Source organism: Equus asinus, chromosome 1 (genome assembly GCF_041296235.1).
Source record: "Equus asinus isolate D_3611 breed Donkey chromosome 1, EquAss-T2T_v2, whole genome shotgun sequence".
Classification (NCBI taxonomy): domain Eukaryota; kingdom Metazoa; phylum Chordata; class Mammalia; order Perissodactyla; family Equidae; genus Equus; species Equus asinus.
Genome location: NC_091790.1, coordinates 141492517 through 141517690, shown reverse-complemented (window position 1 = coordinate 141517690; position 25174 = coordinate 141492517). Strand labels below are relative to the sequence as shown.

Below are 25174 nucleotides of genomic sequence, written 5' to 3'. Positions count from 1 at the left end.
ATCCTAGACAGTACAATAGGGCAAGAAAAGTGGGTAAAGACATACCAGTTGGAAAGGAAGAAGGAAAGCTGTCTGTATTCTCAGACATGATACATATGTACTCAGATCGATCTACATAGATATATAGACAGAAAATCCTAAGGAATCTCCAAAAAAACTTTTAAAAACTAATAATTGAATTTAGCAAGGTCATAGGATACAAGATCAGTTTATAGAAATTAATTATATTTCTAGTAATGACCAATTGGAACTTGAAATTTATAAAAATTACAACTACAATAACATCAAAAATCTGAAATACCTTCCAACAAATTTAACAAAACGTGTACAAAACGTGTGCGCTAAAATCTACAAAACAAAATACTAAGAGAATTTTATAAAGACCCAATAAATGGAAAGATATACCACGTTCATCAGTCTGAAGATATTGTTAAGATGTCAATTCTCAGTAATTCTGTAGCTTTAGTGCAATCCTAATCAACATCCTGAAGGCTTTTTTGACCAAATGGACAAGCTGGCCCTAAGGTATGTATAGAAATATGAAGAAGCTGGAGTAACGAAAACAATTTCAAAAAAGAAAAAAATCTAGCACTTATCCTACCTGGCTTAAAGACTCATGATAAAGCTACAGTAATCAAGACAGTGTGCTATTGGTATAAGGATAGACATGTAAATCCAAATATTAGAATAGAAAGTCCAGAAATAGAGCCCCTCATAGAATGGCTTGATTTTCACCAAAAGTACTGAAGAAATACAATGGGCAATTTGATAGTTTTTCAACACATGGTGCTGGAACAAATGGATATCCACATGTGAGAAAAACAAATACCTAACACAATACACAGAAATTAACTTGAAATGGATCATAGATCTACATGTAATAGCTAAAAATATAAGATTTCTAGAAGGAAAAGCACAGAAGGAAATATTTGTGACCTTGGGTTAGAGAGAGGTTTGGAAAGGCACAAAACCCAGGAACTATAAAAGAAAAACTTGGTAAATTTGATGTCATCAAAATTAAAAACTTTCTCTCTTCAAAAGGCACTATTAAGAAAATAAAAGGCAAGCTTCAGACTTGAGGAAATGTTTTCAAACTTCTGTTTGATAATGGGTTTATATTCAGAATATATAAAGAACTCATAACTCAGTAATAAAAAGACAAACCTAATTTTTAAATTAGGGAAAAGATTTGAATAAGCACATTACTAAAGATATGTAAGTGGCAAATAAGACATAAAAAGAATTTCAGCATCTTTATTCATTAGAGAAATGCAAATTAAAATCATAATTACTATGACTACACATCCACTACAATGGCTAGAACTTAACAGACTGAAAATACCAAGTGTTAATGAGGATATGGAGCAAATGGAACTTGGATTCATTGTTGGTGGAAATGCAAATTTATATAGTTACTTTGGAAAACAGTTTGGCAGTTTCTTGTAAAATTAAACACACAGTTACTATATGATCCAGCAATCCTACTCCTAGATATTGGCCCAAGGGAAGTGAAAAACATGTCTACACAAAGATTTGTGCTCAAATGTTTGTAACAGTTTTATTCAAAATAGCTAAAAATTTGGAAAGAACCCAAATCAATATACAAGTTGCATGTATCCATACAATTAAATACTGCTCAGAAATAAGAAAGAACACACTGCTAATATATGCAACCACGTCATTCTCAAAGGGATTATGCTGAGTGAAAGGATCCAGACACAACGAAGACTGGACTACATTATATTATTCCATTGATATGAAACTCCAGAAAAGTCAAATCTAATCGATAGTGATGCAGAGCAGATTGATGGGTGGCAGGGCTGGGACCTGAGGGGAGGAATTGACTGCAATGGGAATTTTTAGGAGTGATAAAAATGATCAATATCATGATTCTGGTGGTAGTTCCATGATTGTATACATTTGTCCAGAGCTCATAGAATTGTGTACATAAAATTAAATTGTGCCTCATAAATAAACTGATTGAAAGTGATGATGATGAGGGGCTGGCCCCGTGGCCGAGTGGTTAAGTTCGCGCGCTCTGCTGCAGGCGGCCCAGTGTTTCATTGGTTCGAATCCTGGGCGCGGACGTGGCACTGCTCATCAAACCACACTGAGGCAGCGTCCCACATGCCACAACTAGAAGGACCCACAACGAAGAATATATAACTATGTACTGGGGGGCTTTGGGGAGAAAAAGGAAAAAAATAAAATCTTAAAAAAAAAATAAGTGATGATGATGATAATGGTCATGGTAGTGGTAGTGGTGGCATCAGCTTCTAGGTACAGATTGAAGAAATGTCCACCATCTCTGCATTTGTTTTTTCTAGAAAACAGGAAATCCACTGACCACAGTGTACCTCAGGGAATTTGATGGGCTTATTTCTTTCCACTTTGTTGGGGAGCTTGAGCTAAAGAACCTTAGCAAGATTTCTGATAATAGAAGCTCTCTTCAGGATGTGGCTTTGGGTCTCCCAATGTCTACATCTAAATTGATAAGGCCAACAAATAAGTGTTGACCAGTGGTCGCTACACCTTGTGAACATGTCTCAGACTTGGAACACGGTGAGTTACATGATCAGTAGTAGATCAGTGACCCTGTGACCTCAGGTTTTGTGTAAAGAGCATAAATTATAGAACCAAGTACACCTGAGTTTGAATTTAATTTCTATATTAGATAAATATCTATGTCTTGATTTCTTCTTTTGTAAAACAGAGATTTCCCCCTTAAAAATTTTATGGCATATAATAGATGGTATATGATATATGGGAAGGGTTAACTGTTCAAATAAATTTTGGAAACACTGGAATAATCAAAGTTTAAAAGGGGTTGTTATCCTAGAACTTCTTAAAGCCTTTCATTGAATTTCCAAGAAGGCAGAAGTGAGCATCCTCTATTAGTACTCTCTTGGTTCCACATAACAGAAACTGATCTTGAATTCATTGAGGCAAAGGGAGGAGTTAATTAGAAATCCCCTGTAAGCGTAGGAAGGGCATCAGGCTCCAGGAATTAGGGTGCTATCAGGACTCTCTCTGTGTCTCTCTTTTACGTTTTTCTCTGTATGTCACCTTTATTCTGACTAGTTTCCTTTCCACCACAGGAAATTCAAACGCCAGGACTGCCTGCCCCTCATGCTTTAGCCACTAGAAAAGGATTGAGACTTCTCTCTGGTTCCAAGTTCAGTAATCAGTAATCTTAAGGAAGAGTTCCGATTCATTCAGCTTGAACCAAGTGCCTTTCCCTGAATCAGCCAATCTTGGTACCTTGTGATTGACTCGACTTGGGTTAAAATGCCCATCCCTGGGCCAGTCAGTGGGAGTGGAGGGGTGGCCTATAAAAGAGCATTCCAGCCCCCATTTAAACCACCTTATTAGTATAAAGTGAAGGAACATTTTTCAAAATGGAGTGCGGGTTTGTTGAGACCTAAGGTTTGTTCAGACCTAAGCCTACACTTGGCTACCCACATACATACGTGGAGCACACACAGTCACGTGCACATACTTGTGTGCAGAACACGATGTCAGAATTGCTCCTACCATCAATAGATAGGTATATGATAAATCAAATACAGTCAAGTGATTCAGCAAGGTGCCTATCTGACCCTCAAGAGGTCTTTGTTCATCGGCCTCAGAAAAAAGATGTTTTAATGAAGCCACATCTGACCTTCTGCTTTCCAAGTGATGAGCTAGACTCTCTCTTGTGGCACCTTACTAAAGCTCAAAGAAGTAATTGATATATTCTCTGATCGTAAATTGTTTTCCCTGGGTGAAGGATGCTGCCTCCAAGGAAGATAGGGATGAACAAATCATGTTAATGAAGGAGGCGTATTGAGAGCTGGTTAGGAAAGAAACCAGGAAGTCTGATGTGGTCTGAGGTGTCCATGAGAAGTTGATATGAGTAGAATCATCTGGTGGGAAAGGCAAGTTCAACAATGATACTGGGTTTGGGGTGGTTAGATACACAGGAGTCATCCTCCACACCCCCGACATCTAATCCCTCACCAGATGCTGTCTGTTTTACCTCCTAAATATTTCTTGAATCAGAGCACTTTTTTCCATATCCAGCATCAATACCCAAGTCTAAAGCTACTATCATCTCTCCCCTTGACTCTAGATATGTTCTCATCTACTCTCATCTCTCTTGTCCAACCCGTCCCCACACCATAGTGAGTGATCTTGCCAAACTAAGATCCTATCTCTTTCAAGTTTGAAGGCCTCCGATGTTTTTCCACTGCTTCTATGATGAAAATTAAAATCCTGAGCATGCCTACAAAGCCCGTGCCCCAGGATGTGTCCCAACCTACCTCTCTTGTCTCCTCTCATAAAACCCTCCTGCTTGATCTCAGCAACCCAGCTACACTGGCCTTCAGGGATCTGCCTCATTGCCCTCCACCCCAGGGCCTTTGTACATGCTCCTCTCTCTGCTGGAGTATTCTCCTTATATAGTTAATCATGTTCAGTTCTTCAGAATAGAGCTTGAGCACTGCTTCCTTGGAGAACATCCTCTTGGATTCCTTGGTAAATCATTGTTTTAGGACTGTGAATTTCCTTCTGACCACCTCACTCAGTTTGTAGTCATGCCCTCACTGATGTGGAAATGCTGGCTGGACTGTCAGCTCTATGAGGACAGAGACCACCTTCATTTAACTTACTGCTACCAGCACGTAGAAGATACTCAGTAAATATTTGCTGAACATGTAGTTGGAGGGAGGGAGACAGCCATTTCCTGAAAGAAAGTGTAAAGGTAAGACTGGGATTGTAGTTTTGCTTTATTTTATTTTTAAAGGAAAGAAAACACTTTAAAAAAAATATGTAAGTATTCTCAAATTATTTGGTTCTGGAATAATCTGAAGACCTTTCTCACTGGATGGGGAAGCCAGATTGAACAAAGAGGAGGAACAGCTTTGGCGTCACCAGATGTAGTTCAAGTTGGGGCTAAGAGGTAGAAGTTCAGGTTAGAGGAGCAAGTAGAGAGAAGTGCCCTGGGAGTTTTGGCAGTCCAGACATTGCTCCTTTCTCTGATAAATTGAATTTCTGCAGCCTGGGGAAGCAGGACTCATGCTAAAGAGGGTCTGCTATGCGTGATCAGATTCTAGACCTTGGAGAATAAGAGGGGAACGGTGGGGCACCAGAAATAAAATTAAGAAACAAACAAAGGGTGCATTTATTTAACTGAAGTTTTTTTGAAGAACCTTGAAAACCACAGGAGCTCCTCAAGATGTTTATGTAATTGAGTACAATTTATCCGGAATTGAATAATAATCAAAACATTTTTTATTTAAGTGCATCTGGAGGCATATGAAATTGCTCTCTTGATGGGGGCCTATGCTTGATGGTGTCCTTGGTGTTTTGTCCTCGGGCTGCAGACTGGAAATGTGTTTCAGAGAGCAGACATGGAGCACAAAATATTAAATGAACTTCACTGTCTTCAAAGTGCCCAACAGTGTAACATCCTCCTTGTTTGGCAAGGAAAAGGCTCAACATTTGGAAACTCAGCAGTGCGTTAAGTATTTTAATAATCATTGTTGACACACAAAGCATATGGCCTTTCAGAACTCACTGGATCAAGTGTTGAAGTCTTCTTCTAGGTTTCTAAAATTACTTTACAAAATTCAAGCACAATTAAATTAGGGCACATTTCAAAGTATATTAATTCTTGAGCTTTGTGTTACAAGCAAGTGAAATAAGTTTTCTCCTAGGATAAAAGAATATCCATGAGTAACTAAGTATGCTAATATAAAGGAAAAAACAAAATTCACATCCCGGCAAAAAAATTAATTTGCATTTAATTAGAAAATCTAGAACTTCCCCATAAGCCAGTCTTGTGGATACCTTGTATTTCCTATGTACTCCTTTTCACACTGAGACCCACCTCAGATATCCTCCTATCTCAGAAGCCTTCATTGTCCACCTCCTTACTGTGTGTATCAGTTATCTATGGCCACAATAATGCTGTGAAATAAGCAGCTCTAACACTCAGTGACTTAAAACAATAAGCATTTCTTCTTGCTCTTATGTCAGTGGGTTAACAGAGCAATTCTGGTCTCTGCTGGGCTCACCCATGAGTCTGCGTAGCTGGGAGGGGCTCTGCTGATCATGGCTGGTCTCTCTCACGTGTCTGGGGGTCATCTGGCCAAAGGCTGATCTATTGGGACAACCGGGCTCTCCTTCTCATGTCTCTTGCATGCACAAGCCTCTCCTACCCCTCCAGCTGGCAGCCCAGGCATGTTGTCAGGTTGGCCTGGGCATATTCTCATGGCCATCTCGGAGCAGCAAGAGAGGAAGTGGAAGCATGCTGGCATTTTTTCTCAAGCTTGCGGTTTCGTCACATTTGTTAACATTCACTTTGACCAAAGCAAGTCACATGGCCAAAGCCCAGAGTCAGAGTGGGAGGAGGCTAGTACAAAGTTACAGGGCAAAGGGTGGGGATATTGGGAGGGGCCAGTAGTTGGGCCTTTCCTATCATCCACCTGCACCCCTGCCCTACCCCACCCCCAGCATTAATCACTCCCTTATCTGTGCTACCTCTGTTCCTCACTCTTAGTTCTACTGTTGTACTTTTCCCATTGTATTATAATATAGTTGCCAACTGGTCAGTCTTCTCTAAAGGATTAGAGGGTCTTTATGCATATGTGCATTCATTCACAAGTATTTATTGACCACCTGCTTTGTGTCTTATTCCTTTACAGATACCCCAGTGCCTAGCACTGGTCCTGACACATGATAGGCGCTCACTAAGTATGTGTTGAATGAATGCATATGGGGAATCCCACAGCCATATTAATCGCCTTCTCCTTCAGAAGAAAAGGGTGAGGACAGATGCCTCTCAGGATCCCAGTTGAAGAGGTCTTCCTGGCCCAAGCAACTGATGAACCAATGGGGACCAGCAGTGAGGATCTCAGCTGCTTAAACATCTTTCCCTCCACACTCTCCCACTGCTCCCCTCTGGAACTCAGGTTTTCTTTTTTGTGTCTCCATAGTCCTCTCAAAAGAAAATCAGTGATACTTAACTCATCCGAAACTCTTTACAGTCTGAGCTCCCAAGTAGCTTTAGCTAGAGTCTCTCCACTCTGCAGTGGGGAATGATCGAGCTCCAGGATTTATCTAAGCTCATGATGTGGTCAGTTTGAGAGGAGCTAGATGATGTCCATCCTCTGGTTTTCCTGGTTCTGTGGACCAAGAATACGGAGGAATTCTTAGGAAATGTTTTATACAGCTATAAACACAAGACCCTATTCGTAGAGGGTATTAATTCTGTCGCTGTGGTGTTAAAGTGTACTGCCTCATTATTTTCCAATTCCATAGAATCTACCAGGAAAACTTCTTTTTCTGGGGAGAAGCATAATTTTGAGCTTTTTGATTTTCCAGTGAGCAGTAAGTTGCTTCAGCAGCAGGATAGCAGGACTTTGGAGTCAGGCAGGCTAAACCAGAATGCCAGCTCTATGAATTGGTTACCTCCCTAGATGAAGCCTCTTACCCTCAGCAGTCAGATTGGGTAATAGCAGAGGCTAAGAGAGAATAACGCTGGCATGTGGTGAGTGAATTGTATTAATGGTTCAATTGTATAAGTTGTGTCTATTGTGAATTGTATCTATTGTTAAATTGTTTCCATTGTTAAATTGTTGCAAATGGTATCAATTATTATTATTATATAATACCCTATAATTTTATAAGCTGTGAATATAAATTAATATTATTAGTGGTAAAAATTAAGATATTTTATATCAACTAATTTTCATGCTTCTTTTTATTAGAAAATAAAATCATCACTTCTAAAACTACTTTAAAGGTTATACTTTAAAATAGCCCTCAGGTACTTTACCTTTTGAAATGGCCTGGAAAATTTCTTCATCCAGTCACCAAATATTTATTCAGCACCTGCTTTGTATCAGGTTGCCAGGTACCGATCATATAATGCTGATCAAGGTAGACATCGTCCTTACCCCCCCTGGTGTCCTGTGATAACAGAACTATCGTTAATGAGTCAGCATTACTCTCAACTCAGTTACCTATCTGGTAACTAGAATTGCATGAGTTACCTGAGATAAGTTAATATTTGGTTAGTTTTCCCTGGTTAAAATATGATGCTGTGATGCTTCAGATTGGAGGAAGGAGAAATTTCGACTTCACCATTTCTAATGTAGCTGTATTAAATTTTATCATCAAATAATGCATAGAATAGATATTTCTGAGTCTTTTCTTGACTTCACTCCATCCCTGAATTACTCTATGGCTCAGGGATGGATGAAAGATTACTTGTGTACATACTCAATAACAAAAAGTTGAAAGTTTATTAGTGGGGATAGGTTTTTAAGCTGTGTCACAATTCCCTTATGTGGTACCCTAGACTGGATCTTGGAACAGAAAAAAGAACATTAGTGGAAAAGCTGATGAAATCCAAACAATGTCTGTTGTTTAGATAATAGGATTGTATCAGTGTTAATTTCTTATTTTTCACAAAGGTACTGTGTTATGTAAGGTGTTAACATTAGGGGAAGTGGAATGAAGAGTATACAGATAGTCAGCTTCAAAAAACTATAGGAAGACAAAAGGGCAAAGTTAGTCCCTTGCCACCCTGCATGTTTCCAGACTTCTCCCCACCGTGGTTAGTGGGAGGAAAGGAATTTTAACATTTGACTAAGAAAAATGTAGTTAGGATGGTAAGTGTGTTGTAAGATCATGATATGCAGTATTGTCATTTAGGTCCTTTGGAGGTGAACAAGGGATGGTGTAGGATCTTCTCACTTGTCTGGAGTTTTCAAAGGTGTTTTCTTATATGAAAGCAAGAAACCCACCTGTTGGTCTTTTCTCACTGGCAATTTTTAGCTACTTAAGAGTTTGAGTGGTTCAGAGATTCCCTTTTGCTTTCATAGGTACAAACACAGGTACGCCTTGCCAAAAAAAGCTTTGACAAATTGAAGATGGATGTGTGTCAAAAAGTGGATCTTCTTGGAGCAAGCAGATGCAATCTCTTATCTCATATGCTAGCAACATACCAGGTAACAAAGCGATGTTTGTTACAAGGAACCAAGAATGTTAATGACATTTAGATAACAGAAAAATGGTGTTTGAGCTAAAAGTATGGCGTATGCATTATTTATGAAGTTAGGAATGCCTTTCTCATAATTTTCTTCCCGCATCTCTTCCTTCTAGTAGGCTAGAGTTTAATCAACCCGAATATTAGGTATGCCCTGTACACCCACTCTAGTATCCCACTTCCCTGCAGTCACTGCGGTGGTTCCTTCTGCCTCTTCGAGTGCCTTTCCTCTGTCTGAGGCTGTCCAAATTCCACTGTTTGATGTACCAGAATGAGTGTCACAGTCTTCAGAAAGCCTCCTCTGAACTCACTTAGCACGGTTGCCTGTACTTCTCCTGGCACAGTGTCACTCACTCATCAGGTTGTCCTAATTTAGTGAACTTGTGTTTGTCTCCTCATAGCCTCTGAGTCCCTTCAGGCTGGCAGTGTCTCCATCCACAGTACTATTGAGCACCAACTGAGTGTGGGAGGCCAAACTCCGGGTGTGATAAAGAATATAAAAATTAATAAACCCAGATTCCCTGTCTTCAAGAAACTTCAAATTTAGGAAGGAAGTCAGAGACAGTAAACTCTGGCTCTATTTTCCATACTTCAAGGACGGAACAGGGTGTGCGAAGGGAAATAAATTCTACATATTTCAATGAGGGTTTGAAGAGGGAGAAACTGAATCAGTTGAGAGATCACAAAAGTAGATTGTTAATGATTAGCCCGGGGTTCTGGAGGGTGGATCAGATGGGACAAGAACAAAGAGAATGGAGAGGAGAATGTTCCAGGTGGAGGAGCAGCATAAGCCCTGGGAGTCCGTGTTTAGGGGAACCGGGAGGCGTTTAGTTTGGCTGAGATACGGAGTATCAGTAGGGGGCATAATGGGAAACAAGGCTGCAGAGATAAGTTGAGATCATATTTTGGAGGACCTTGAAAGCCACAGACGGGCACACTTCTCTGGGGCCTGTGACTAAAATTGGGCATTCAGAACATTAATAGCTTCACTGTCTTTCTTTACAGACCACTCTGCTTCATTTTTGGGAGAAAACTTCTCACACTATGGCAGCCATCCATGAGAGCTTCAAAGGTTATCAGCCATATGAATTCACTATGTTAAAGGTATGAAAGCAAAAGAGGCCATTAGAAAATCTTAGGAAAAGTCCAGCTTTGTTTATATCACAAACAATGTCCATTGCAGCAAGCATCATTATTCCAACAGACTCCAGATGTCAAGGAGAGAACTATGCCCCCAGTAGAGTGTTTTTTACTGCATCAGTATTCAATACAAGGATAAGCCACCGTAATCCAAAACACAGGTTGAACCTTAGGATACATGTTACTGGGAGATGAATTGTGGTGGACTCCGGCCTAATGACTGGTCCCGCTCCTTTAAAATCCTTGTTTGACATTGCTAAAGACAAGATTGTGCAAGTCTGGTACACTCTGTTACTTTTTAATTATTAAATTCAAATATGCTTGTTTAAGAAGGTATTTTTCTTTCCTCCCTTACTTCTGACAAATATCATTTTATTCTGTGAGTACCATCCAATTACAATTGGATTTTTCCATAAGACTGTAACATTTTCTAATTGAAAAAGCAACATTAAACTCAGTGATTTCTCAACTCAAAAGAGATACATGCAAAATGTCTGATTCTCAGTATTTCCACTGAACGTGGAACCCTTCAGTCTGCCGCTTGCCAAGGGTGAGTGCATGTCGAAAGAAGGAAGTGCTTTGGGTTCCAAAAGGATTTTAAGAATGGTGAGAGAACACTGGGTGCTTTGTTGCCATATTCTTGTTGTTATGACTTTGAAAGGAAAAGGCCAGAAAAGAACTAAAGTTCACCTTGAAATTACCTTCCTTCCAATTTTTCAGTGTCTCATCACTTGCTTAACAAAACATTAAAAAGCCTCTTTTTTTTTTTTTTGCCTTAAAACACCTCTTTAATTTTGAGGTGTTTATAATGTCACTGCATCTATAAAAGTACTAAAACAGAAACTCTTTAAGATCCTGACCTTTTAGGGGCCGGCCCCATGGCCAAGTGGTTGAGTTCTCCTACTCCGCTTCAGAGGCCCAGGGTTTCACTGGTTTGGATCCTGGGCACAGACATGGCACCGCTTATCAAGCCATGCTGAGGCGGTGTCCCACATGCAACAACTAGAAGGACCTGAACTAGAATATACAACTACGTACTGGGGGGCTTTGGGGAGAAGAAGAAGAAAAGAAAGAAAGAAAAAAAAAAGATTGGCAACAGATGTTAGCTCAAGTGCCAATCTTAAAACAAAAGATCCTGACCTTTTAAATGAAGGTCCCAAGAGAAACCCAAGACGGTCCATCACCTTGTGATACACCTGACCTGAGTCCGTGGAGTTTGTTCTTCATAGTCCCTCTGTCAGCTGGTCACTTGCTCATTCATGGGTGCTTGCTGACATGCTGTACAGTAAATGGATTCAGAATGCTCTTTTCTGCCTTGTCAACCAGACTATAAACTTTTGAGGGGATGCCTTTTATTTCTTGTGTATCCTCCTTTGTCCAGCCAAATGCTTAGCACACTGTGAACCTGCAGCCTTCCTCCTCATGGCAGCTTTGTTAATGTGTCGGTAAGGACTGCATTCTTTCCTGTGATCTACTGCTGCTTTCAGCACCCGAGGAAGCAGCGATCCTGACCAAGGCAACCTGATTAAAATTGTTGCAATTCACAGTATTCACCTTTCTTACACAGGCCTGAGCAGAATCCCATGGATTATTCTTTGATAAGGCAGAAAGTTTTAGGTTTTAGGGCATGAATGTACATCAGATTTTTTTAATAATACATACAATTTTGAAGGTTGTCTTTTGAAAGACACTATATATAACACAAATCGGCCAGGTGGAAGATGAAATGATGCCTACCCCAAATCCAGTTTAAAAGAAGTTGAGGATTGAGTTAATTGCTTATAAAGTACAATGTGAAATTGAGGTTGTGTCACAAACGTGGAGGCATCCTTATGTGGATCCCTGGCCTCCTGTGCTGAGGAAAATATGGCTCCTTAATTTTTGCCATGATATTTATCCTGCCAAGAGGATCAACCTGATTATGTTAGAGGATTTCTGGGCTGAAAATTTAGTGAAAGTTTGATGGCAATGGTTCAGGATATAATTAAAAATATTTTGGGCAGATGACTATCCATTGACTTTTACATCCCCAGAGCCTCCTTGAAATTATGGTTTAAGTAACAGTTTATGGTTTAATTATAATATAAACTCAGTAGGAGTAATACATCTGTTAAGGTGTAATATGATTATAGTAATATTAAGAATGTTATGTGTCCAGAAATCAACCAAATAAGCAATGCTTTATGACCTCTCTAGAATGCCATTCATCTAGGCTTTCAATGATGACATGTTGTGTTAGAATCTCAAGCTAGCAGCTAATTATGTTCTTTATATAGACTCAAACCTATGTAATAGAATCCTGTTATTACAGCTCATCATTGCATAGATAGAGGCACGTTGTGTATTGTGTGCCACGAAAGATGAAAATGAACAGCATTAATACCTTATGTGTCACTGTCAAGCGTGAGGATTTTACCAGACTTACCAATCTCTGGCACTATTTTTTTTTTAAAATACATACCTTGTATTTAAAAGATTTTGATTTAATCAAGTCATCTTTCAACATATAGAATTTTCTTCTGAATGGCACTGTATATTATTGATAATGGATATTTTGAAATTTAGCTAAATAGTTTCACGATTTATTTGTTCTCTGGATTTACCTAAGCAAGTAGCCCCTGAAATGCCTTTTGGGACTCTGGCTGGAAAGAAAACATTGTGCTTGGAGAGGTTTGCTGAGCTCTGTTAATGAAAAGCAACCCATTTGTTTTCTTTGCTGCAGGGTGTTTTCTGAGTGTGTTGGTAATTGTGCCATTGCAGCTGTATTTCCTGACTGTTAGTTTTATGCTTGATGAAGGATGATAATTAATGTATTAAACACTTGGTGCATCCTGTTTGGAGGCAAGAGTCTTTTGCTGCAGAATTACAGGGCTATAACTCATGCCCCAGAAGTTCAAGTTTTATTTCTAATGAAGCTTTCTCTAGAAAATACTTCTAGTTCTTTTCCAAAATAATTTTATTATACAAGTGAGTTGAGTCTCCACCTCTTACAACTTGAAAAATATCCAAGTGACTATTTTGACATTTTGTGAATATTTTGTGGTCGTGTTTTATGTAACAGCTATTGCTTTTTGACTCAGGCCCGATAGGATTCTATTGGTTCTACTTTCATTGACATGTTCCTTCATCATTTAATTTTATGATAACTAGATTTTTTTGCAGCATTTTAACTTTATGGAAAATTTAGCATTGAAATTTGATTATTACAAAATGTTTTAATCTAATAATTGTAACACAGCTCAAATTTAAAGTGGAGGGACTTTTAAGTGGTTTCCAGTAAAAGAAGTACTGTGCTAATCTTGTATTTTCAAACAATAAATATGTATTGATTCATTAAAATGCTACTAAATGTATGTACTTTGCATGAGTTATCGTTAATGTGTTAATTTTATACTGATTCCAAATCATCTGGGAATGTCTTTCACATGGTAGAAATTATCAGGTCATGGGGATAGGAATGGAATGTTACTAGCTGTATCTTGAAAGCACTGTCACTTTTTTAGAGAAAGTAATTTAGGGTAAGAGTTTAAAGCATTTTTTAAAAAAACTAAATGAAATGCTGTCAGTAGGAAAGCAGTACCCCATCTTAAATTACCAACCCTCAGATGTGGTCATGTTTGTTTCATCCTTCCAGGATGTCATTTACTTACACATTTCCCCACACATCCAGAGCAAGCATCAGGGGGAAAGAAAAGCCCTCAGGAGTCAAGTGGCTTTTCCATGGAAAATCTAAAATTCTACTTGTTCTATTTGTACTGATGGCCTTTTCTCCCCCTATCTGGTATGCTGGTATGTGGGTTGAGTGGGATGTCTTTATAGAGAATTGAGCATTGGGCCCTTCGATAGAGTAGACACACTCACTGGGAGCTGGTTGAGGGGAAGCATGTCCTTCTGCATTTGTATTTGTAAAGAGATCTGAGTGGCTATATTTAATGCAAATGGTAGGTAGCAAAGTGTATTCCTGTGACATGTCCCATTCTAGTGTTTTCAGAAGGAATGCCAGGTTTTTGACTCTAGATAAATGATAAAGCGGAGTATGTGAGAACACAGGCCCTGGAGCCAGCCAGACCCGGCTTTCAGTTCAGCTCTGCCACTTTCCAGCTGTGTTGGTGGCGGTGGTGATGGTGGTTGAGATGGCGGTGGTGTAGAGAGAGTGGCAGCTATGGTGATGGCAGCATGTGGCAGCAGTACTCCCCCGAGGTGGGGGTAATAGGGATGGACTTATCAAGAATTCTGGCATTGGTCCAGACGACAGCCATTGGCAGTATCAGTGCAGAAGAGTTTGTTGAGGTTGTCAGGTTCCATGGCCCAGCTTAAGTTACTTTATTACTCACCATTTTCACCCTAGATTATAAGTTTAGCAGTGAGTGTCCCAGGCAGGGCTGTGAATGGCCGTGGGATAGGAGGTCTTGCAACTTTGCCCAGGGTAACCCAGCCCACTCCCTCCCTGACTCCCACAGGTGCTCTGGCAGCTGCATCCCCAAACGTGCCCTTGAGCCCTGCAGGCCCTGTCTAGGCTCCTGTGATTCCCACCAGGGCTAGGAGAGGGCTGGGCAGGCCTGAAGCCAGAAAGGCAGGAGGGCTTCCCACCCCCGCCTCAGGCCTAATTCTAAACATGCAGTTTGACTTCGCAACTGGCTCTTCATCTGTGCCCAGATTTTAACTCCAAGGAGACCTGAATTTGCTCTCTGAACATGGTGAAAAATAACCATTGGAACAGATGAGCCAGTGTTCCCTCCTTTCTCTCCCAGGGTCTAGGACTTAGCACAGTTATATGGGACATCATTCTGGAGACCAAAATGCTTTTAGCTTTCACAATTCAAAAAACATCCTTTTCTAAATTTTGTTTTTCTCAAATTCGTATGCCTAACAGCCTTCTTCCACCCACCTCCACATTTCTCAGTTAATCACTCGAACATTTACCGACAAGCCACATGGCTCTGTAGTTACTTGCTTTGAAAATAAAGCCATAATAGTTTTTATGAAAATTGAGTAAATATCTCTGCAATGCTATTTTAGTTGCCAGTCCCAACATGGCAATTACTCGTGGCCGGCTTCCAGAATATCCTCGTAGACTTTCAAGTTTTCTCTCAGTGTCATTACTTTACACAGCATTTAGCACAATGATTTTTTTTTCCCAGGCTGCTCCAGGCCAGATCCTTGCAAACAGCAGATTGGGATGCATCCAGGTCACTGGGAGAGGAGGGGGTAGGGGGACTGACCATGGCCACCATTGAAATCTGAGGTGGATAAGCTGGAGTGTGGCTAAGCATCAGTTCATCCATCCCTTATGACGACTGGCGTTTGTTCTTCCAGGCAGCTGGTGGCTCAGGCCCTCCTCACAACAGTGAGGTTCTTCTCTATCTCCCACTTCTCATTCCCTAACCTTGAGGGGAAAGGAAAAAGTGTTATCATTGTGTGGGTAGTTACTTTATGCCAGGCACTCTGTGAAGGGTGGGGTGAAATAATGTCTAGGAGAGTTCATCCTGGTTTGCGTGACTCTAATGTGCCAAGATTGGGGATTATACCTAATAATGCTGCTGGGTTCAGCATTTACGTAAAGAAAGTGCATACATTTTAGGTAATCCTCAAAATAACCTTGGGAAGTTGAATATTCTTGTTCTTGTTCCCTTGTTTCAAATAAGGAAATTGAAGCTCAGCAAGGTCTAGTAATTTGCCACGTGCCCAGTACGCAGTAGATCTGAGAATGGGGATGCCCATGCTTTTTCCACCCTGCCATGTGGCACTTCTTCCAGGTGGCACTTCTGGCCGTGAGGCAGAAGGGCAGGAGAAAGCAGAAGTGCCACCTTTAAAAAGTATAGCTGCAAACCTTCAATTAAAAGTGACAGTTTGATATGTTTGCTTGTAGGCAAAAAACGTCATTTATATATGTCAGCCCCTCAGATACTTGGGAAACTATGATCCTTGTTTTCGAATTTGGAATTAAATCTTGTCAATCTCCTTGGCATTTTATATGAAGGAGGAGTTCAGTAAATGTTCTTGGCTTGGCTATTGAATACTATTTCTCAACTAGTTGTAGAATTTTAAAGACCTGCATTTAACTGTTGCTTCTACCTGGTAGTGGTTGAATGGCCTTCAGCAGGTTACTCCACCTCTCTGAGTCTCCATTTCCATGTCAGGACATCAGGAATACAAAGTTTATCTGGGTTTGGTGAGGTGTGTAAAACATGGAATGCAGCACCTCACACAAGATGAGTCCTTAAAACATCTTTTTCCGTGTAGATCTTTAAAAGTTGTTGATAAGAAAGCACGTTTTGATTGCTCGCTGTGAGCTTGGTACTATCAGAAGGATTATCTCAGTTAATCTTCACAAAGTCCCAAGAAAGGTGTACTTGTCATTAGCTTCATGGTCCTGATGGGTAAACAGAGGCCCCCAAGGGTTGAAGACCCTTTTCCTTGTCACAGCACTACTTGATCTATTTCCAAAGTCACTCTCTTCCAAGGACACTAAGATGCCTTCCCAGTACCAATTTTCCATTTTATTTTAAAGAATAAGATTACATATCTTGTTTATGATTGTGTTTTTCTCTAATTTTACTCTTTAACTTTTTTGTTCTAGAGTACAGTTCAAGACTACCTTCTGGTCCTAGATTAGTAGTGTTCCTCATGTAGTGTCTGTACAAATGTATACCTGCGTGGGCGGGGAGGACACACGTGCTGAATGGCCATGAATTGCGTGGCTCCTGCACATTATTATGGCCTCTGCTTTTTATTCCTCATGTGCTACCAATTATGTAAACACAAACATGCACACACCCAACTGAGTTCAGCATCTTTTAACCATGCCTCACTATTTTGAGCACTTTTGTTTCCTTTTATAGACAATTATTTGGCACCTTCATAGATGTACAGTGTAATTAATGGGAAGTAGCATAAGAAAATTAATTGTCACAGTTAAAGATTAGAGAAAATGTTACCCGCTTGTCAAAGTTAAACATTAAGTTTAGGTCGTTGTGTTAGGGCTGGCTGCTGGCCTTCTGCCGTTGGAATTTGTTTTGCTGAGTAGTTTTGCTTTCATTCAGATGAATGTTGCTGCTGCTTTTATTTTCCTAATACAGGAAGTAGTAACTCCCATTATTATATTAAGCTGTTTCCTTTCTAAGACACTTTTGCAAGCTTGGTCTGCGCATTTCCTCTGTCACGCTGATCTTATATATTGTGTGTGTGCTTCCTGAAACCATTTAAGCATTGATGGAAACTATTAGCATGTCAGTGCAGCCTTAGCAGAGAGAGGTTACTTAGTCTAAAAACATTCTTTCCGCCACAGAGAACGTTTCAGTCTTATATGATGCTGTATTGCTGCTAATACCTCGTGATTTTCATGAACAATTTTAATGAAAGATCTCGTTGGTTTGGGGTTTAGAAACAGAATGCTTTGACGTTTCATTTCTGGAAATAGATTTGAATGTGGCTTCCATCAGCCGGGGATTCCTAATAGTTCCATCTGATGGCTGCCTTGTCTGGATAGCCAGTCAGGCCTCTTGGATCCGTTTTGCCTGAGCAGGTGTTCATGTCCACAGAAAATGCTATCACCTCTGACTTTTACAGATGCTACAGAGTTAAGCATTTTCAGCTGAATTGTGGACTTTAAAATAATCTAAAGAATTCACCTCCACCTCAGCCCTCAGCTGGACCTTCTCATCAAACCTTGGGGAGAGCAGTGGTCCACCATGGAGGACATCCTGTATCTGACAGTCGCACCCAGGAACTAATTTTGAGGGAGGAAAGGGGACATGATTTGTCATCCATGGTGCTTCAAAGTTCCTCTAAGCCCCTTTATATCTTCAATGTATACCATCTTTGTAAGAAACAGGTTCCATATGTGTTGTTGAAGTTCTTTTCCAAGCTCTATAGAGGAGTATTTAGCTTAGTTTGATGTAAAACTCTTTCTTGCTTCAAGAGATGCCCCTTGAAAATGTTCTAAAACTGATTGTGGTGATGGTTGTGCAACTCTGTGACTATATTAAAAACCACTGAGTTGTATACTTTAAATGGGTGAATTCTATGGTATATGAATTATATCTCAGTAAAGCTGATATGTGTATGTGTTAAACACACACACACGATTCCCCTTGGTACAAAATTCTAATATTTAATAAGCCCATGTGCTCAGTATTAATTTTGCTAGTGGTTTTAGAAACCTTTTCATATTATTCCCCAGAGCCTTTGAATTTCCTAGCTAAAGAGCTCTAAATTTTGCAGTTTAACCTTACATATGTTAGTTTATCAACCAGCAAGTACATATTTAGCACCTTTCTTGAGCGGCAACAGCCAAATTGTTATAGGGACAATGGTAATAGTGGGAAGAGAGGAGAAACTGTCACAGGAATTATTAATAATAAATTAAAGTAGCAATTGGAACTGCAGCCATTCTGTTGGTGAAGCACAATAGTGACTTAACTGTGATTGTGGTGACAGGGAGCCAACAATTGAGTCCCTGCTAATGGCTCAACAGGGGAAGGGGTTGAAAAGAAGGAGGGAGTGGTTTACATTACAAAGGGATTGTCTGAGAGCTGCTCAAGTGTGGTTATGAGAGGAGGTCAGGCTGGAGACAGAAGGGATGATAACCATGGAGCTGTCAAGGGCATCTCAGGGGCTTAGGCAAGTGCTGTGACAGCCAGACACGGCCGGCTGAGAGCAGACATGTCCTGGCCCTGCCTAGTGCTGATTGATAAAAAGGGAATGCAATGAGAAGATAATTGAGCAAACCAGGAGGCCTGCAGTAGTGTCACAGATCAAAAAATGAGTCTTGGAACCTCTGCTGAAAATACTCCTGGCTTCACTTTGACCGGGGTTGGACCACTCTTTGAAGAATGAAACTGCTGGAAGGGGTGTGTGTACGTGTGTGTGTGAGTAAAATGCTATGATTGGCAAATCTATTGAAAAGAGTAAGTCCTTGACATCTGTTGAACTCCTCCCTATGGTTGCACATTTCCAATGTACACACACACGCACACACATGTGCCCAGCTTTTACCAGATGCTTTGGGGGGGGGTGTGTGTGTGTATATATATATATATATATATATACACACACACAGAGAAAGACAGAGAGAGAACATCTAGACTACAGTGCATGTTCTAATTGCCTCATTTGTTCCACTACTGTGCCTTATAGCATTTCCCCCTCCAGCTAAGGATCATGGATTCCATTTAGTTGTCATACATTAGAGAGACAGAAAGAGCAAAAGAATATGATGAAACTAATGGGACAAGATGTTAAATATTGGTGAATGTGGGTAAAGGAATGTTCTGTTCTCCCTGTGTGACCCTTGCTGACCTCTTTATCCAGATCTCATAAGACTTGTACTCTTGCCCACTTCACTACAGCCCCAGTGGCATTCTTTTTGTTCCACAAACAAGCCAAGCTATTCCCACCTTTAGCCCTTTGCACTCGGGGCCCCCTCTTCTCCCTGGGCTGCGCGTGGCTGGCTCCTTCTTGTCATTTAGCTCTCAGTTGAAATATCATTTCCAAGAGAGGATATTCCTTCTAACTGAAGTAATGACCCAATCGCTTTCTATCCCCCTCTTTTAATTCTTTGCCTAGACCCATCACTAGCTGGTAATTTCATCTGTCTTGTTCACCAATATATCCCCAGCACCCGAAACAGCACCTGGCACTTGGTAGGTGCTCAAAAACTAATTGTTGCCTGAGTGTAACAGAAATAGGGAGTCATTAAAAATTATGCAACGGCTTATAGATGTGGTTTATGCAAGAAAATGCTTCAGAACTCCAATCAGGGGACATATATTCAAAGAGAAAACCATGACCCTACGATTAGGATATTGGTAAATGAATATACATTTATATATTTTAATTCAATATTAAATGTTTAAAATACATAAAAAGTATTTTTTATATTCTTCACTCTAATCAACTATTTCGATCACGAAATACCTACACAAATTAAATTGGTTAAGAGGACATCTACTCTCTATAAAAATATGTGTATATATACAATGATTCCAGTTATATAACTAGGGTAGGTATGAAAAAAACAGAAAAGAAGTGTATGAAAATAATAACTCATTGTTTTAGGGAGATGGAATTAGGAGTAATTTTTCCTTTTTTTATTTACAAAACTTTCTACACGTGGTTCTATTATTTTTCTAATTTAAAAAATATTTTTAAGAGACAAGACTTAATAGAGAAGAGATATAGTCAAATATTTATAAAGCTGTAAATGCAGTTTGGAGACGGAAGGACTTTCTTGAATTTGGTGTGCTTAGTGAACGAAGCTTTACAGAAAATAGCGGTAACTGTGATCTGGGTTTTACAAAGACCGATGGGACTTTTGAGGATGCGCAGACAGATAGAGCTTTTCTCGTTCAAGAAGCAGAATGAACAAAGACAGGAAGGGAGCAACTGGCACGTCGGAGACTATGAGGAGACGGCCTAAGTGAATGGTTAGCGGGAATGATCTGGGAGAGTAAGATAGGATCATATTTTAGAAAATCTATAAAATCGGGCAGAGGGGGTTAGACTAGAAGTGGAAAGAAATAAGGAACTGTTATGGGTTCTTGAGAAAAAGGGTAACATGATAGCCTGGGTGTTTTAGGAAAATTATTCTGTGCGAGGAGTGAAACAGAGCTGGCAGTTCGGAGGGGTGACACCAGTGTCCATCTGGTGTCCATGGCAGACTTGAAAATCAATCGCAGCTCTGCTGGGACTTGGCCTCAGGACCATCCTCATCCAGCCTTCCAGTCAGCCGTCACTGATCAGTCAGAGTTGGTATATGAAGCTTAATTGCCTTCTTCTATCTGTGTGTCATACTAGAGATGTGAAAGATGGGAAGAAGGAAAAGAGGAGAAGAGACGTGACGGCCCAAAGGAGGGATTTTAATAGTTCTGAGAATATACGCAGGATAACTAACTTGAGATGTTTCTTCTATATTTGTAGGTTTGTATTTCAATTAGGGCCAGAAATAGAGATCTTTTTGTATAACTTGTTATTCAGTTGTTACAGAAATGTTTTGCTTTTTCAGGCTTTGTCACTGGTGTACAGTTTCTAGGCACTTGCGTTTTAAAAAGTCTTTTCTTAAATATTTAATAAATCTTGAGAACAGTAACTCCAAGAAATTATGTGCCATAAAAAGATTCTCACCCATTTTTAATCTACAAAGAGTGGGGTGCACCTGCTCTGTCCACTTGTGGGAGTTAACTTGTCAGAATATGTTAAGCCACTATTTTCGGTTAAAAAAAAGTTTTGTTTTCTCTTTTAAAAAATATGCTGTTTTTAGGTTGCAAAATAGCAAACAAAATTAAAAATAAAATGAAATTGTCTCATCTTTGGTGGAGAAAAAGCTCCTGCTCTGTCAGTGTGTGGGCTGCAAGCAGAACAGAATGTTTATCTTAGCTGCATGTTAAAGATGGAAAATAAAGTTAGCAATAGCCAAAAGGCTTTCTTTTGAATAACTTATCACAAAAGGGAAAACATAAATCTAGTGGCAAAACAACTCTCCTTTCTAGTCTAGTATTTCTTGGATGAGTCTGAGAACATATATAATTTCATTTCTGTCCACTTGATTGGTTCAGGGTAACCTCCCCCAACCTCTAATGCAACGTTTGGTTGCTGGGACCAGGGGCAGTTGTATTTTTTATTGAATGTCTTTCTTTATCTTTTCTTTTTTTTTCCTCCTTTTTCATGATCATGATCAAGAGTTTACAAGACCCTATGAAAAAACTGGTTGAGAAAGAAGAAAGGAAGAAGATCACCCAGCAGGAAAGCACAGAGCCCGTGGTGGAGGAGCCAAGTCAGTAAGTCGAGGCTACTTCTGTTGGCAAAATCTTTCTTCCTACCAGTGCGGGCAGCGCAGTCCTTACTGACCAAGTCTGTTGGGACCTGGGACACAGTGTAATTGCTTTACTTCCTCCCTTCTCAGAGTAGATGTATTAAAATTGAGGCCAAACTCCCCTCAAGCATATTCCTGCTAGGCCATGACTCACTCACCCCAATAAGGGACCCATTTCTGGGATCTTAGAAGAGGCACACTTGGGAGGAATTGACCGGGGCAAGGAAGGGCAAATGTCCCTAGTGCTCCCTGGCTCTCTGTCTTGTGGCCTCAGCTTCCTGTGTTCTCTCGGGTTTCTGGGCCCTATCTGGTCCTTTTGTCACCATCCTTTACAAGATCCTGTCCTCGACAGGAAATCCCCTCGCTTTTCTCTCAAGGAAGGAAATGACCTATGAAATCGCCTCATAACACATGTAGTACTAAGGTGTTGCACAAAAGTGTTGAGTTTCAACATTTTGTTTTCTACTGCTCAGACCTTCTGTTTTCTCCTCTGTGAAGCAGAGAGCAGCTATGAGTACAGGAAGTGACTGCCTGCATCTTCATCTCTTGCCTTTTTACAAAGAAGGCACCTCCAGTCATTTTAAATACTGAGAAGAACTTTGCAACATATCTGGTGAAGGTTTCCTAATCTCATACAGCAAGGAGGAGGTTTAAGTATGAATCTAGGTCTTTTTGTGTTGCGATGTCGTAGCCCGCAGGAACGGGTGCATCTTGAACTGGCTGACCTAGGAAAGCAAGATAGATGACTTGACCTCCATTTGCTGTTCCTTTTCCACACAAAAAATTTAGATGGTAATCTTATGGTAAAACAGGCTTATGTTTTTACTGTGTTTCTAAATAAAGTTTTCAAATATATATATATTTTTTGTCCCACAGAAATATTTGTGGCCAATGTTAGCCCTTTTTAATTTTAAAGGAAATAGTAGCAAGTTTATTTAATGCAGACTGAAGGCAAGTTTTCACTGTAGGAACGACCATAGAATGTGATCTGCATCTTGCACAGTTGACTATTTTAGGGGGAAGCGGTTTAACTTATTCCTGGTGAGAGTAATAATGCCAGATACCATTTAGTGAGCACCTACTATCTACTAAGCACAGTGCCAGGTGCTTTATTTATGTTATCTCAGCTCATTCTCATGGTAGCCCTCCATGTAATCAATGTAGGCATTTCCTCATTGTTCAAATGCTGGAAGCGAGGCTCAGAGAGGTGAAGGAGGTGAAGGGTCTGTCCACAGCCCCTGGAGTGGTCAGAGGAAGAGCCTGGAGTGAGTCCCTGCACCTTGTTTTTGTCATACACGTTAATGCCATCACAATAAAGCATTAGCCTTTACTCAGAAGGGCACTGATTGGTTTTAATTAATTTCAGATTTGTCCGTTATTTTAGGACTTCTTTTAAAAAACTCAAAAAGTCTAACCTAGTAACTATTTAAAATGACAGTGAAAATTTAATGAGAATTTGGTTCAGAAATAGCAGGTAAGGGTGAACCATGTAGGAAGGAGGTTCAGAGGCAGCAGCTGAGTCTCAGGGCACTGATGTGTCTCTGCCGTGATCTTACAAGGTAGGGTAGGGGTTGAGTGGGCAACAGTCTGCCTCGATTTGGGGATGATCCTGCTTTCAGCCTTATGGAGTTTAGCTGACCTCCTGAGGTGTCCTCGCCTGTAACACCAAGAATCAGAATAAACTCCTGCTTGCCCATTGATTTTTTTACTATGTTTTTAAAAGTGATAACTTGAAGTATCTGTCTTAGTTATACCTAACTGCCCACCTAGATATTCACAGAATACATGTCTTACGATGAACCAAAATTCAGATGCGAAGATGCTGCTAACCAGCCTGGGAACAAGAGAGAGCCAGCAAATTTATTTCTTCTTCAGAAAATGTGTACCATGTAAATTACTGTACATTCGCCTTTCATGTGTGTGTGTGTGAGTGCAGTAATGGATATTGTACAGAAAATCTGGCTGTATCATAAATGTAACATTTTCAGAACTAGATTACTAAGTGTTTTTTTTTAATTTCAAGGTTAATTTCATTAGAGGATGAAAACCAGCACAAGGAATCCTCTAGTTTTAAGAGTAAGTATGGATTTTTATTTAAAATTACTTCTGAAATACTACTGCTCAGCTGCCAACTCATTGTCTTTATCTGACAAAGTCCTCCTAGGCCTTTCTTCTTTTCCAATTGAGACAAGTCTATATTAATTTGCTTCTTATTGTTTCAGTTTTAAATTTTCAAATATCAATGATGTCGACCCTATGGCATTGTTGAGAGAGGCTGTATATTTTGAACCAGAAAATAGCATCATTAGTTGCTTAAGCAGCAGCCCTTCAGAGGAACATCCACAACTGAGACTTAACAGAGAGCCGTTTCTTTTACAACAGATGATAACATTTCTCCTATTACCAGTACTAGGTCTAACTGCCATTTGGGCTGTAGAGAGAGTTTTAATACGATTACGTGATTACATCAAGTGAGTTTGATTTTCATTGTGTTGTGAGGTGGGTATTGGTCGTTGTTGGGAACAGATGGAAAGAGCTCGGACACTCCTCTTCCAGGTGATTCCTGGGCCTGCTCTGTAATGAGTGACACCAGATCCCTCGGGTGCATTGACTGTTATGTGGTCAGAAAAGGAATCAGAGTGTTGGTAGATGAACAGTTGCTGTGAAGGGCTTGTCAGCTATTCCTGTCTCCTGCCATTACTGTCAGTTCTTTCATTGGTTCTTCTCAGAAAGGGGAGGCACACTGTGGTAGAACTAAGGTGATGTGATCCTGAGCCCTTCACTGGGACTCAATCCTTGGAGATGCAGGGGACAGTTTTATAGGTGATATGAAGAGAACTCTAGTTACCCCAACCCTCTGTTCAGCCTGGCCCTCCCGAGGACATAGCTGCCTCTGCCCTGCTTCGCCTTTGCTACGGCTGCCTTGCTGGGAGATGGGAGAAGGCAAAGTAGATCCTGGCACTTCCACTCTCTTCCATCCTTTTCCTCCACCCTCTCTCTTCCTTCCTACTTTTCCAACCACTTGCTTCACCTACCTTATTCTAATGCTTTACTGCTTCATTTGCTTTTCTCCCATCTGCCATTCAACAGAAAAACAGAAAAAAACTCTCATTTTTTACCTCTTGAGCTTGACTTCATGTCATCTGTTCGCGCATGTACGCCTGCACTTACTCACGTACTTGTTCCTT

General features: G+C 40.2%; 1 protein-coding gene across 25 annotated transcripts in view; it reads left to right on the top strand.

The window, feature by feature from the left end:
• The window catches only part of ICA1 (islet cell autoantigen 1), a 141906-nt gene that overhangs the window by 92488 nt on the left and 24244 nt on the right, over positions 1-25174 (top strand). For all 25 annotated transcript variants that reach the window (XM_070509012.1, XM_070509019.1, XM_070509044.1 and 22 more), the window contains 4 exons: positions 8871-8996; positions 10040-10138; positions 21854-21951; positions 24010-24062. In XM_070509012.1, the coding sequence (XP_070365113.1) occupies positions 8871-8996; positions 10040-10138; positions 21854-21951; positions 24010-24062 (376 nt within the window). The remainder of the gene's footprint in view (positions 1-8870; positions 8997-10039; positions 10139-21853; positions 21952-24009; positions 24063-25174) is intronic.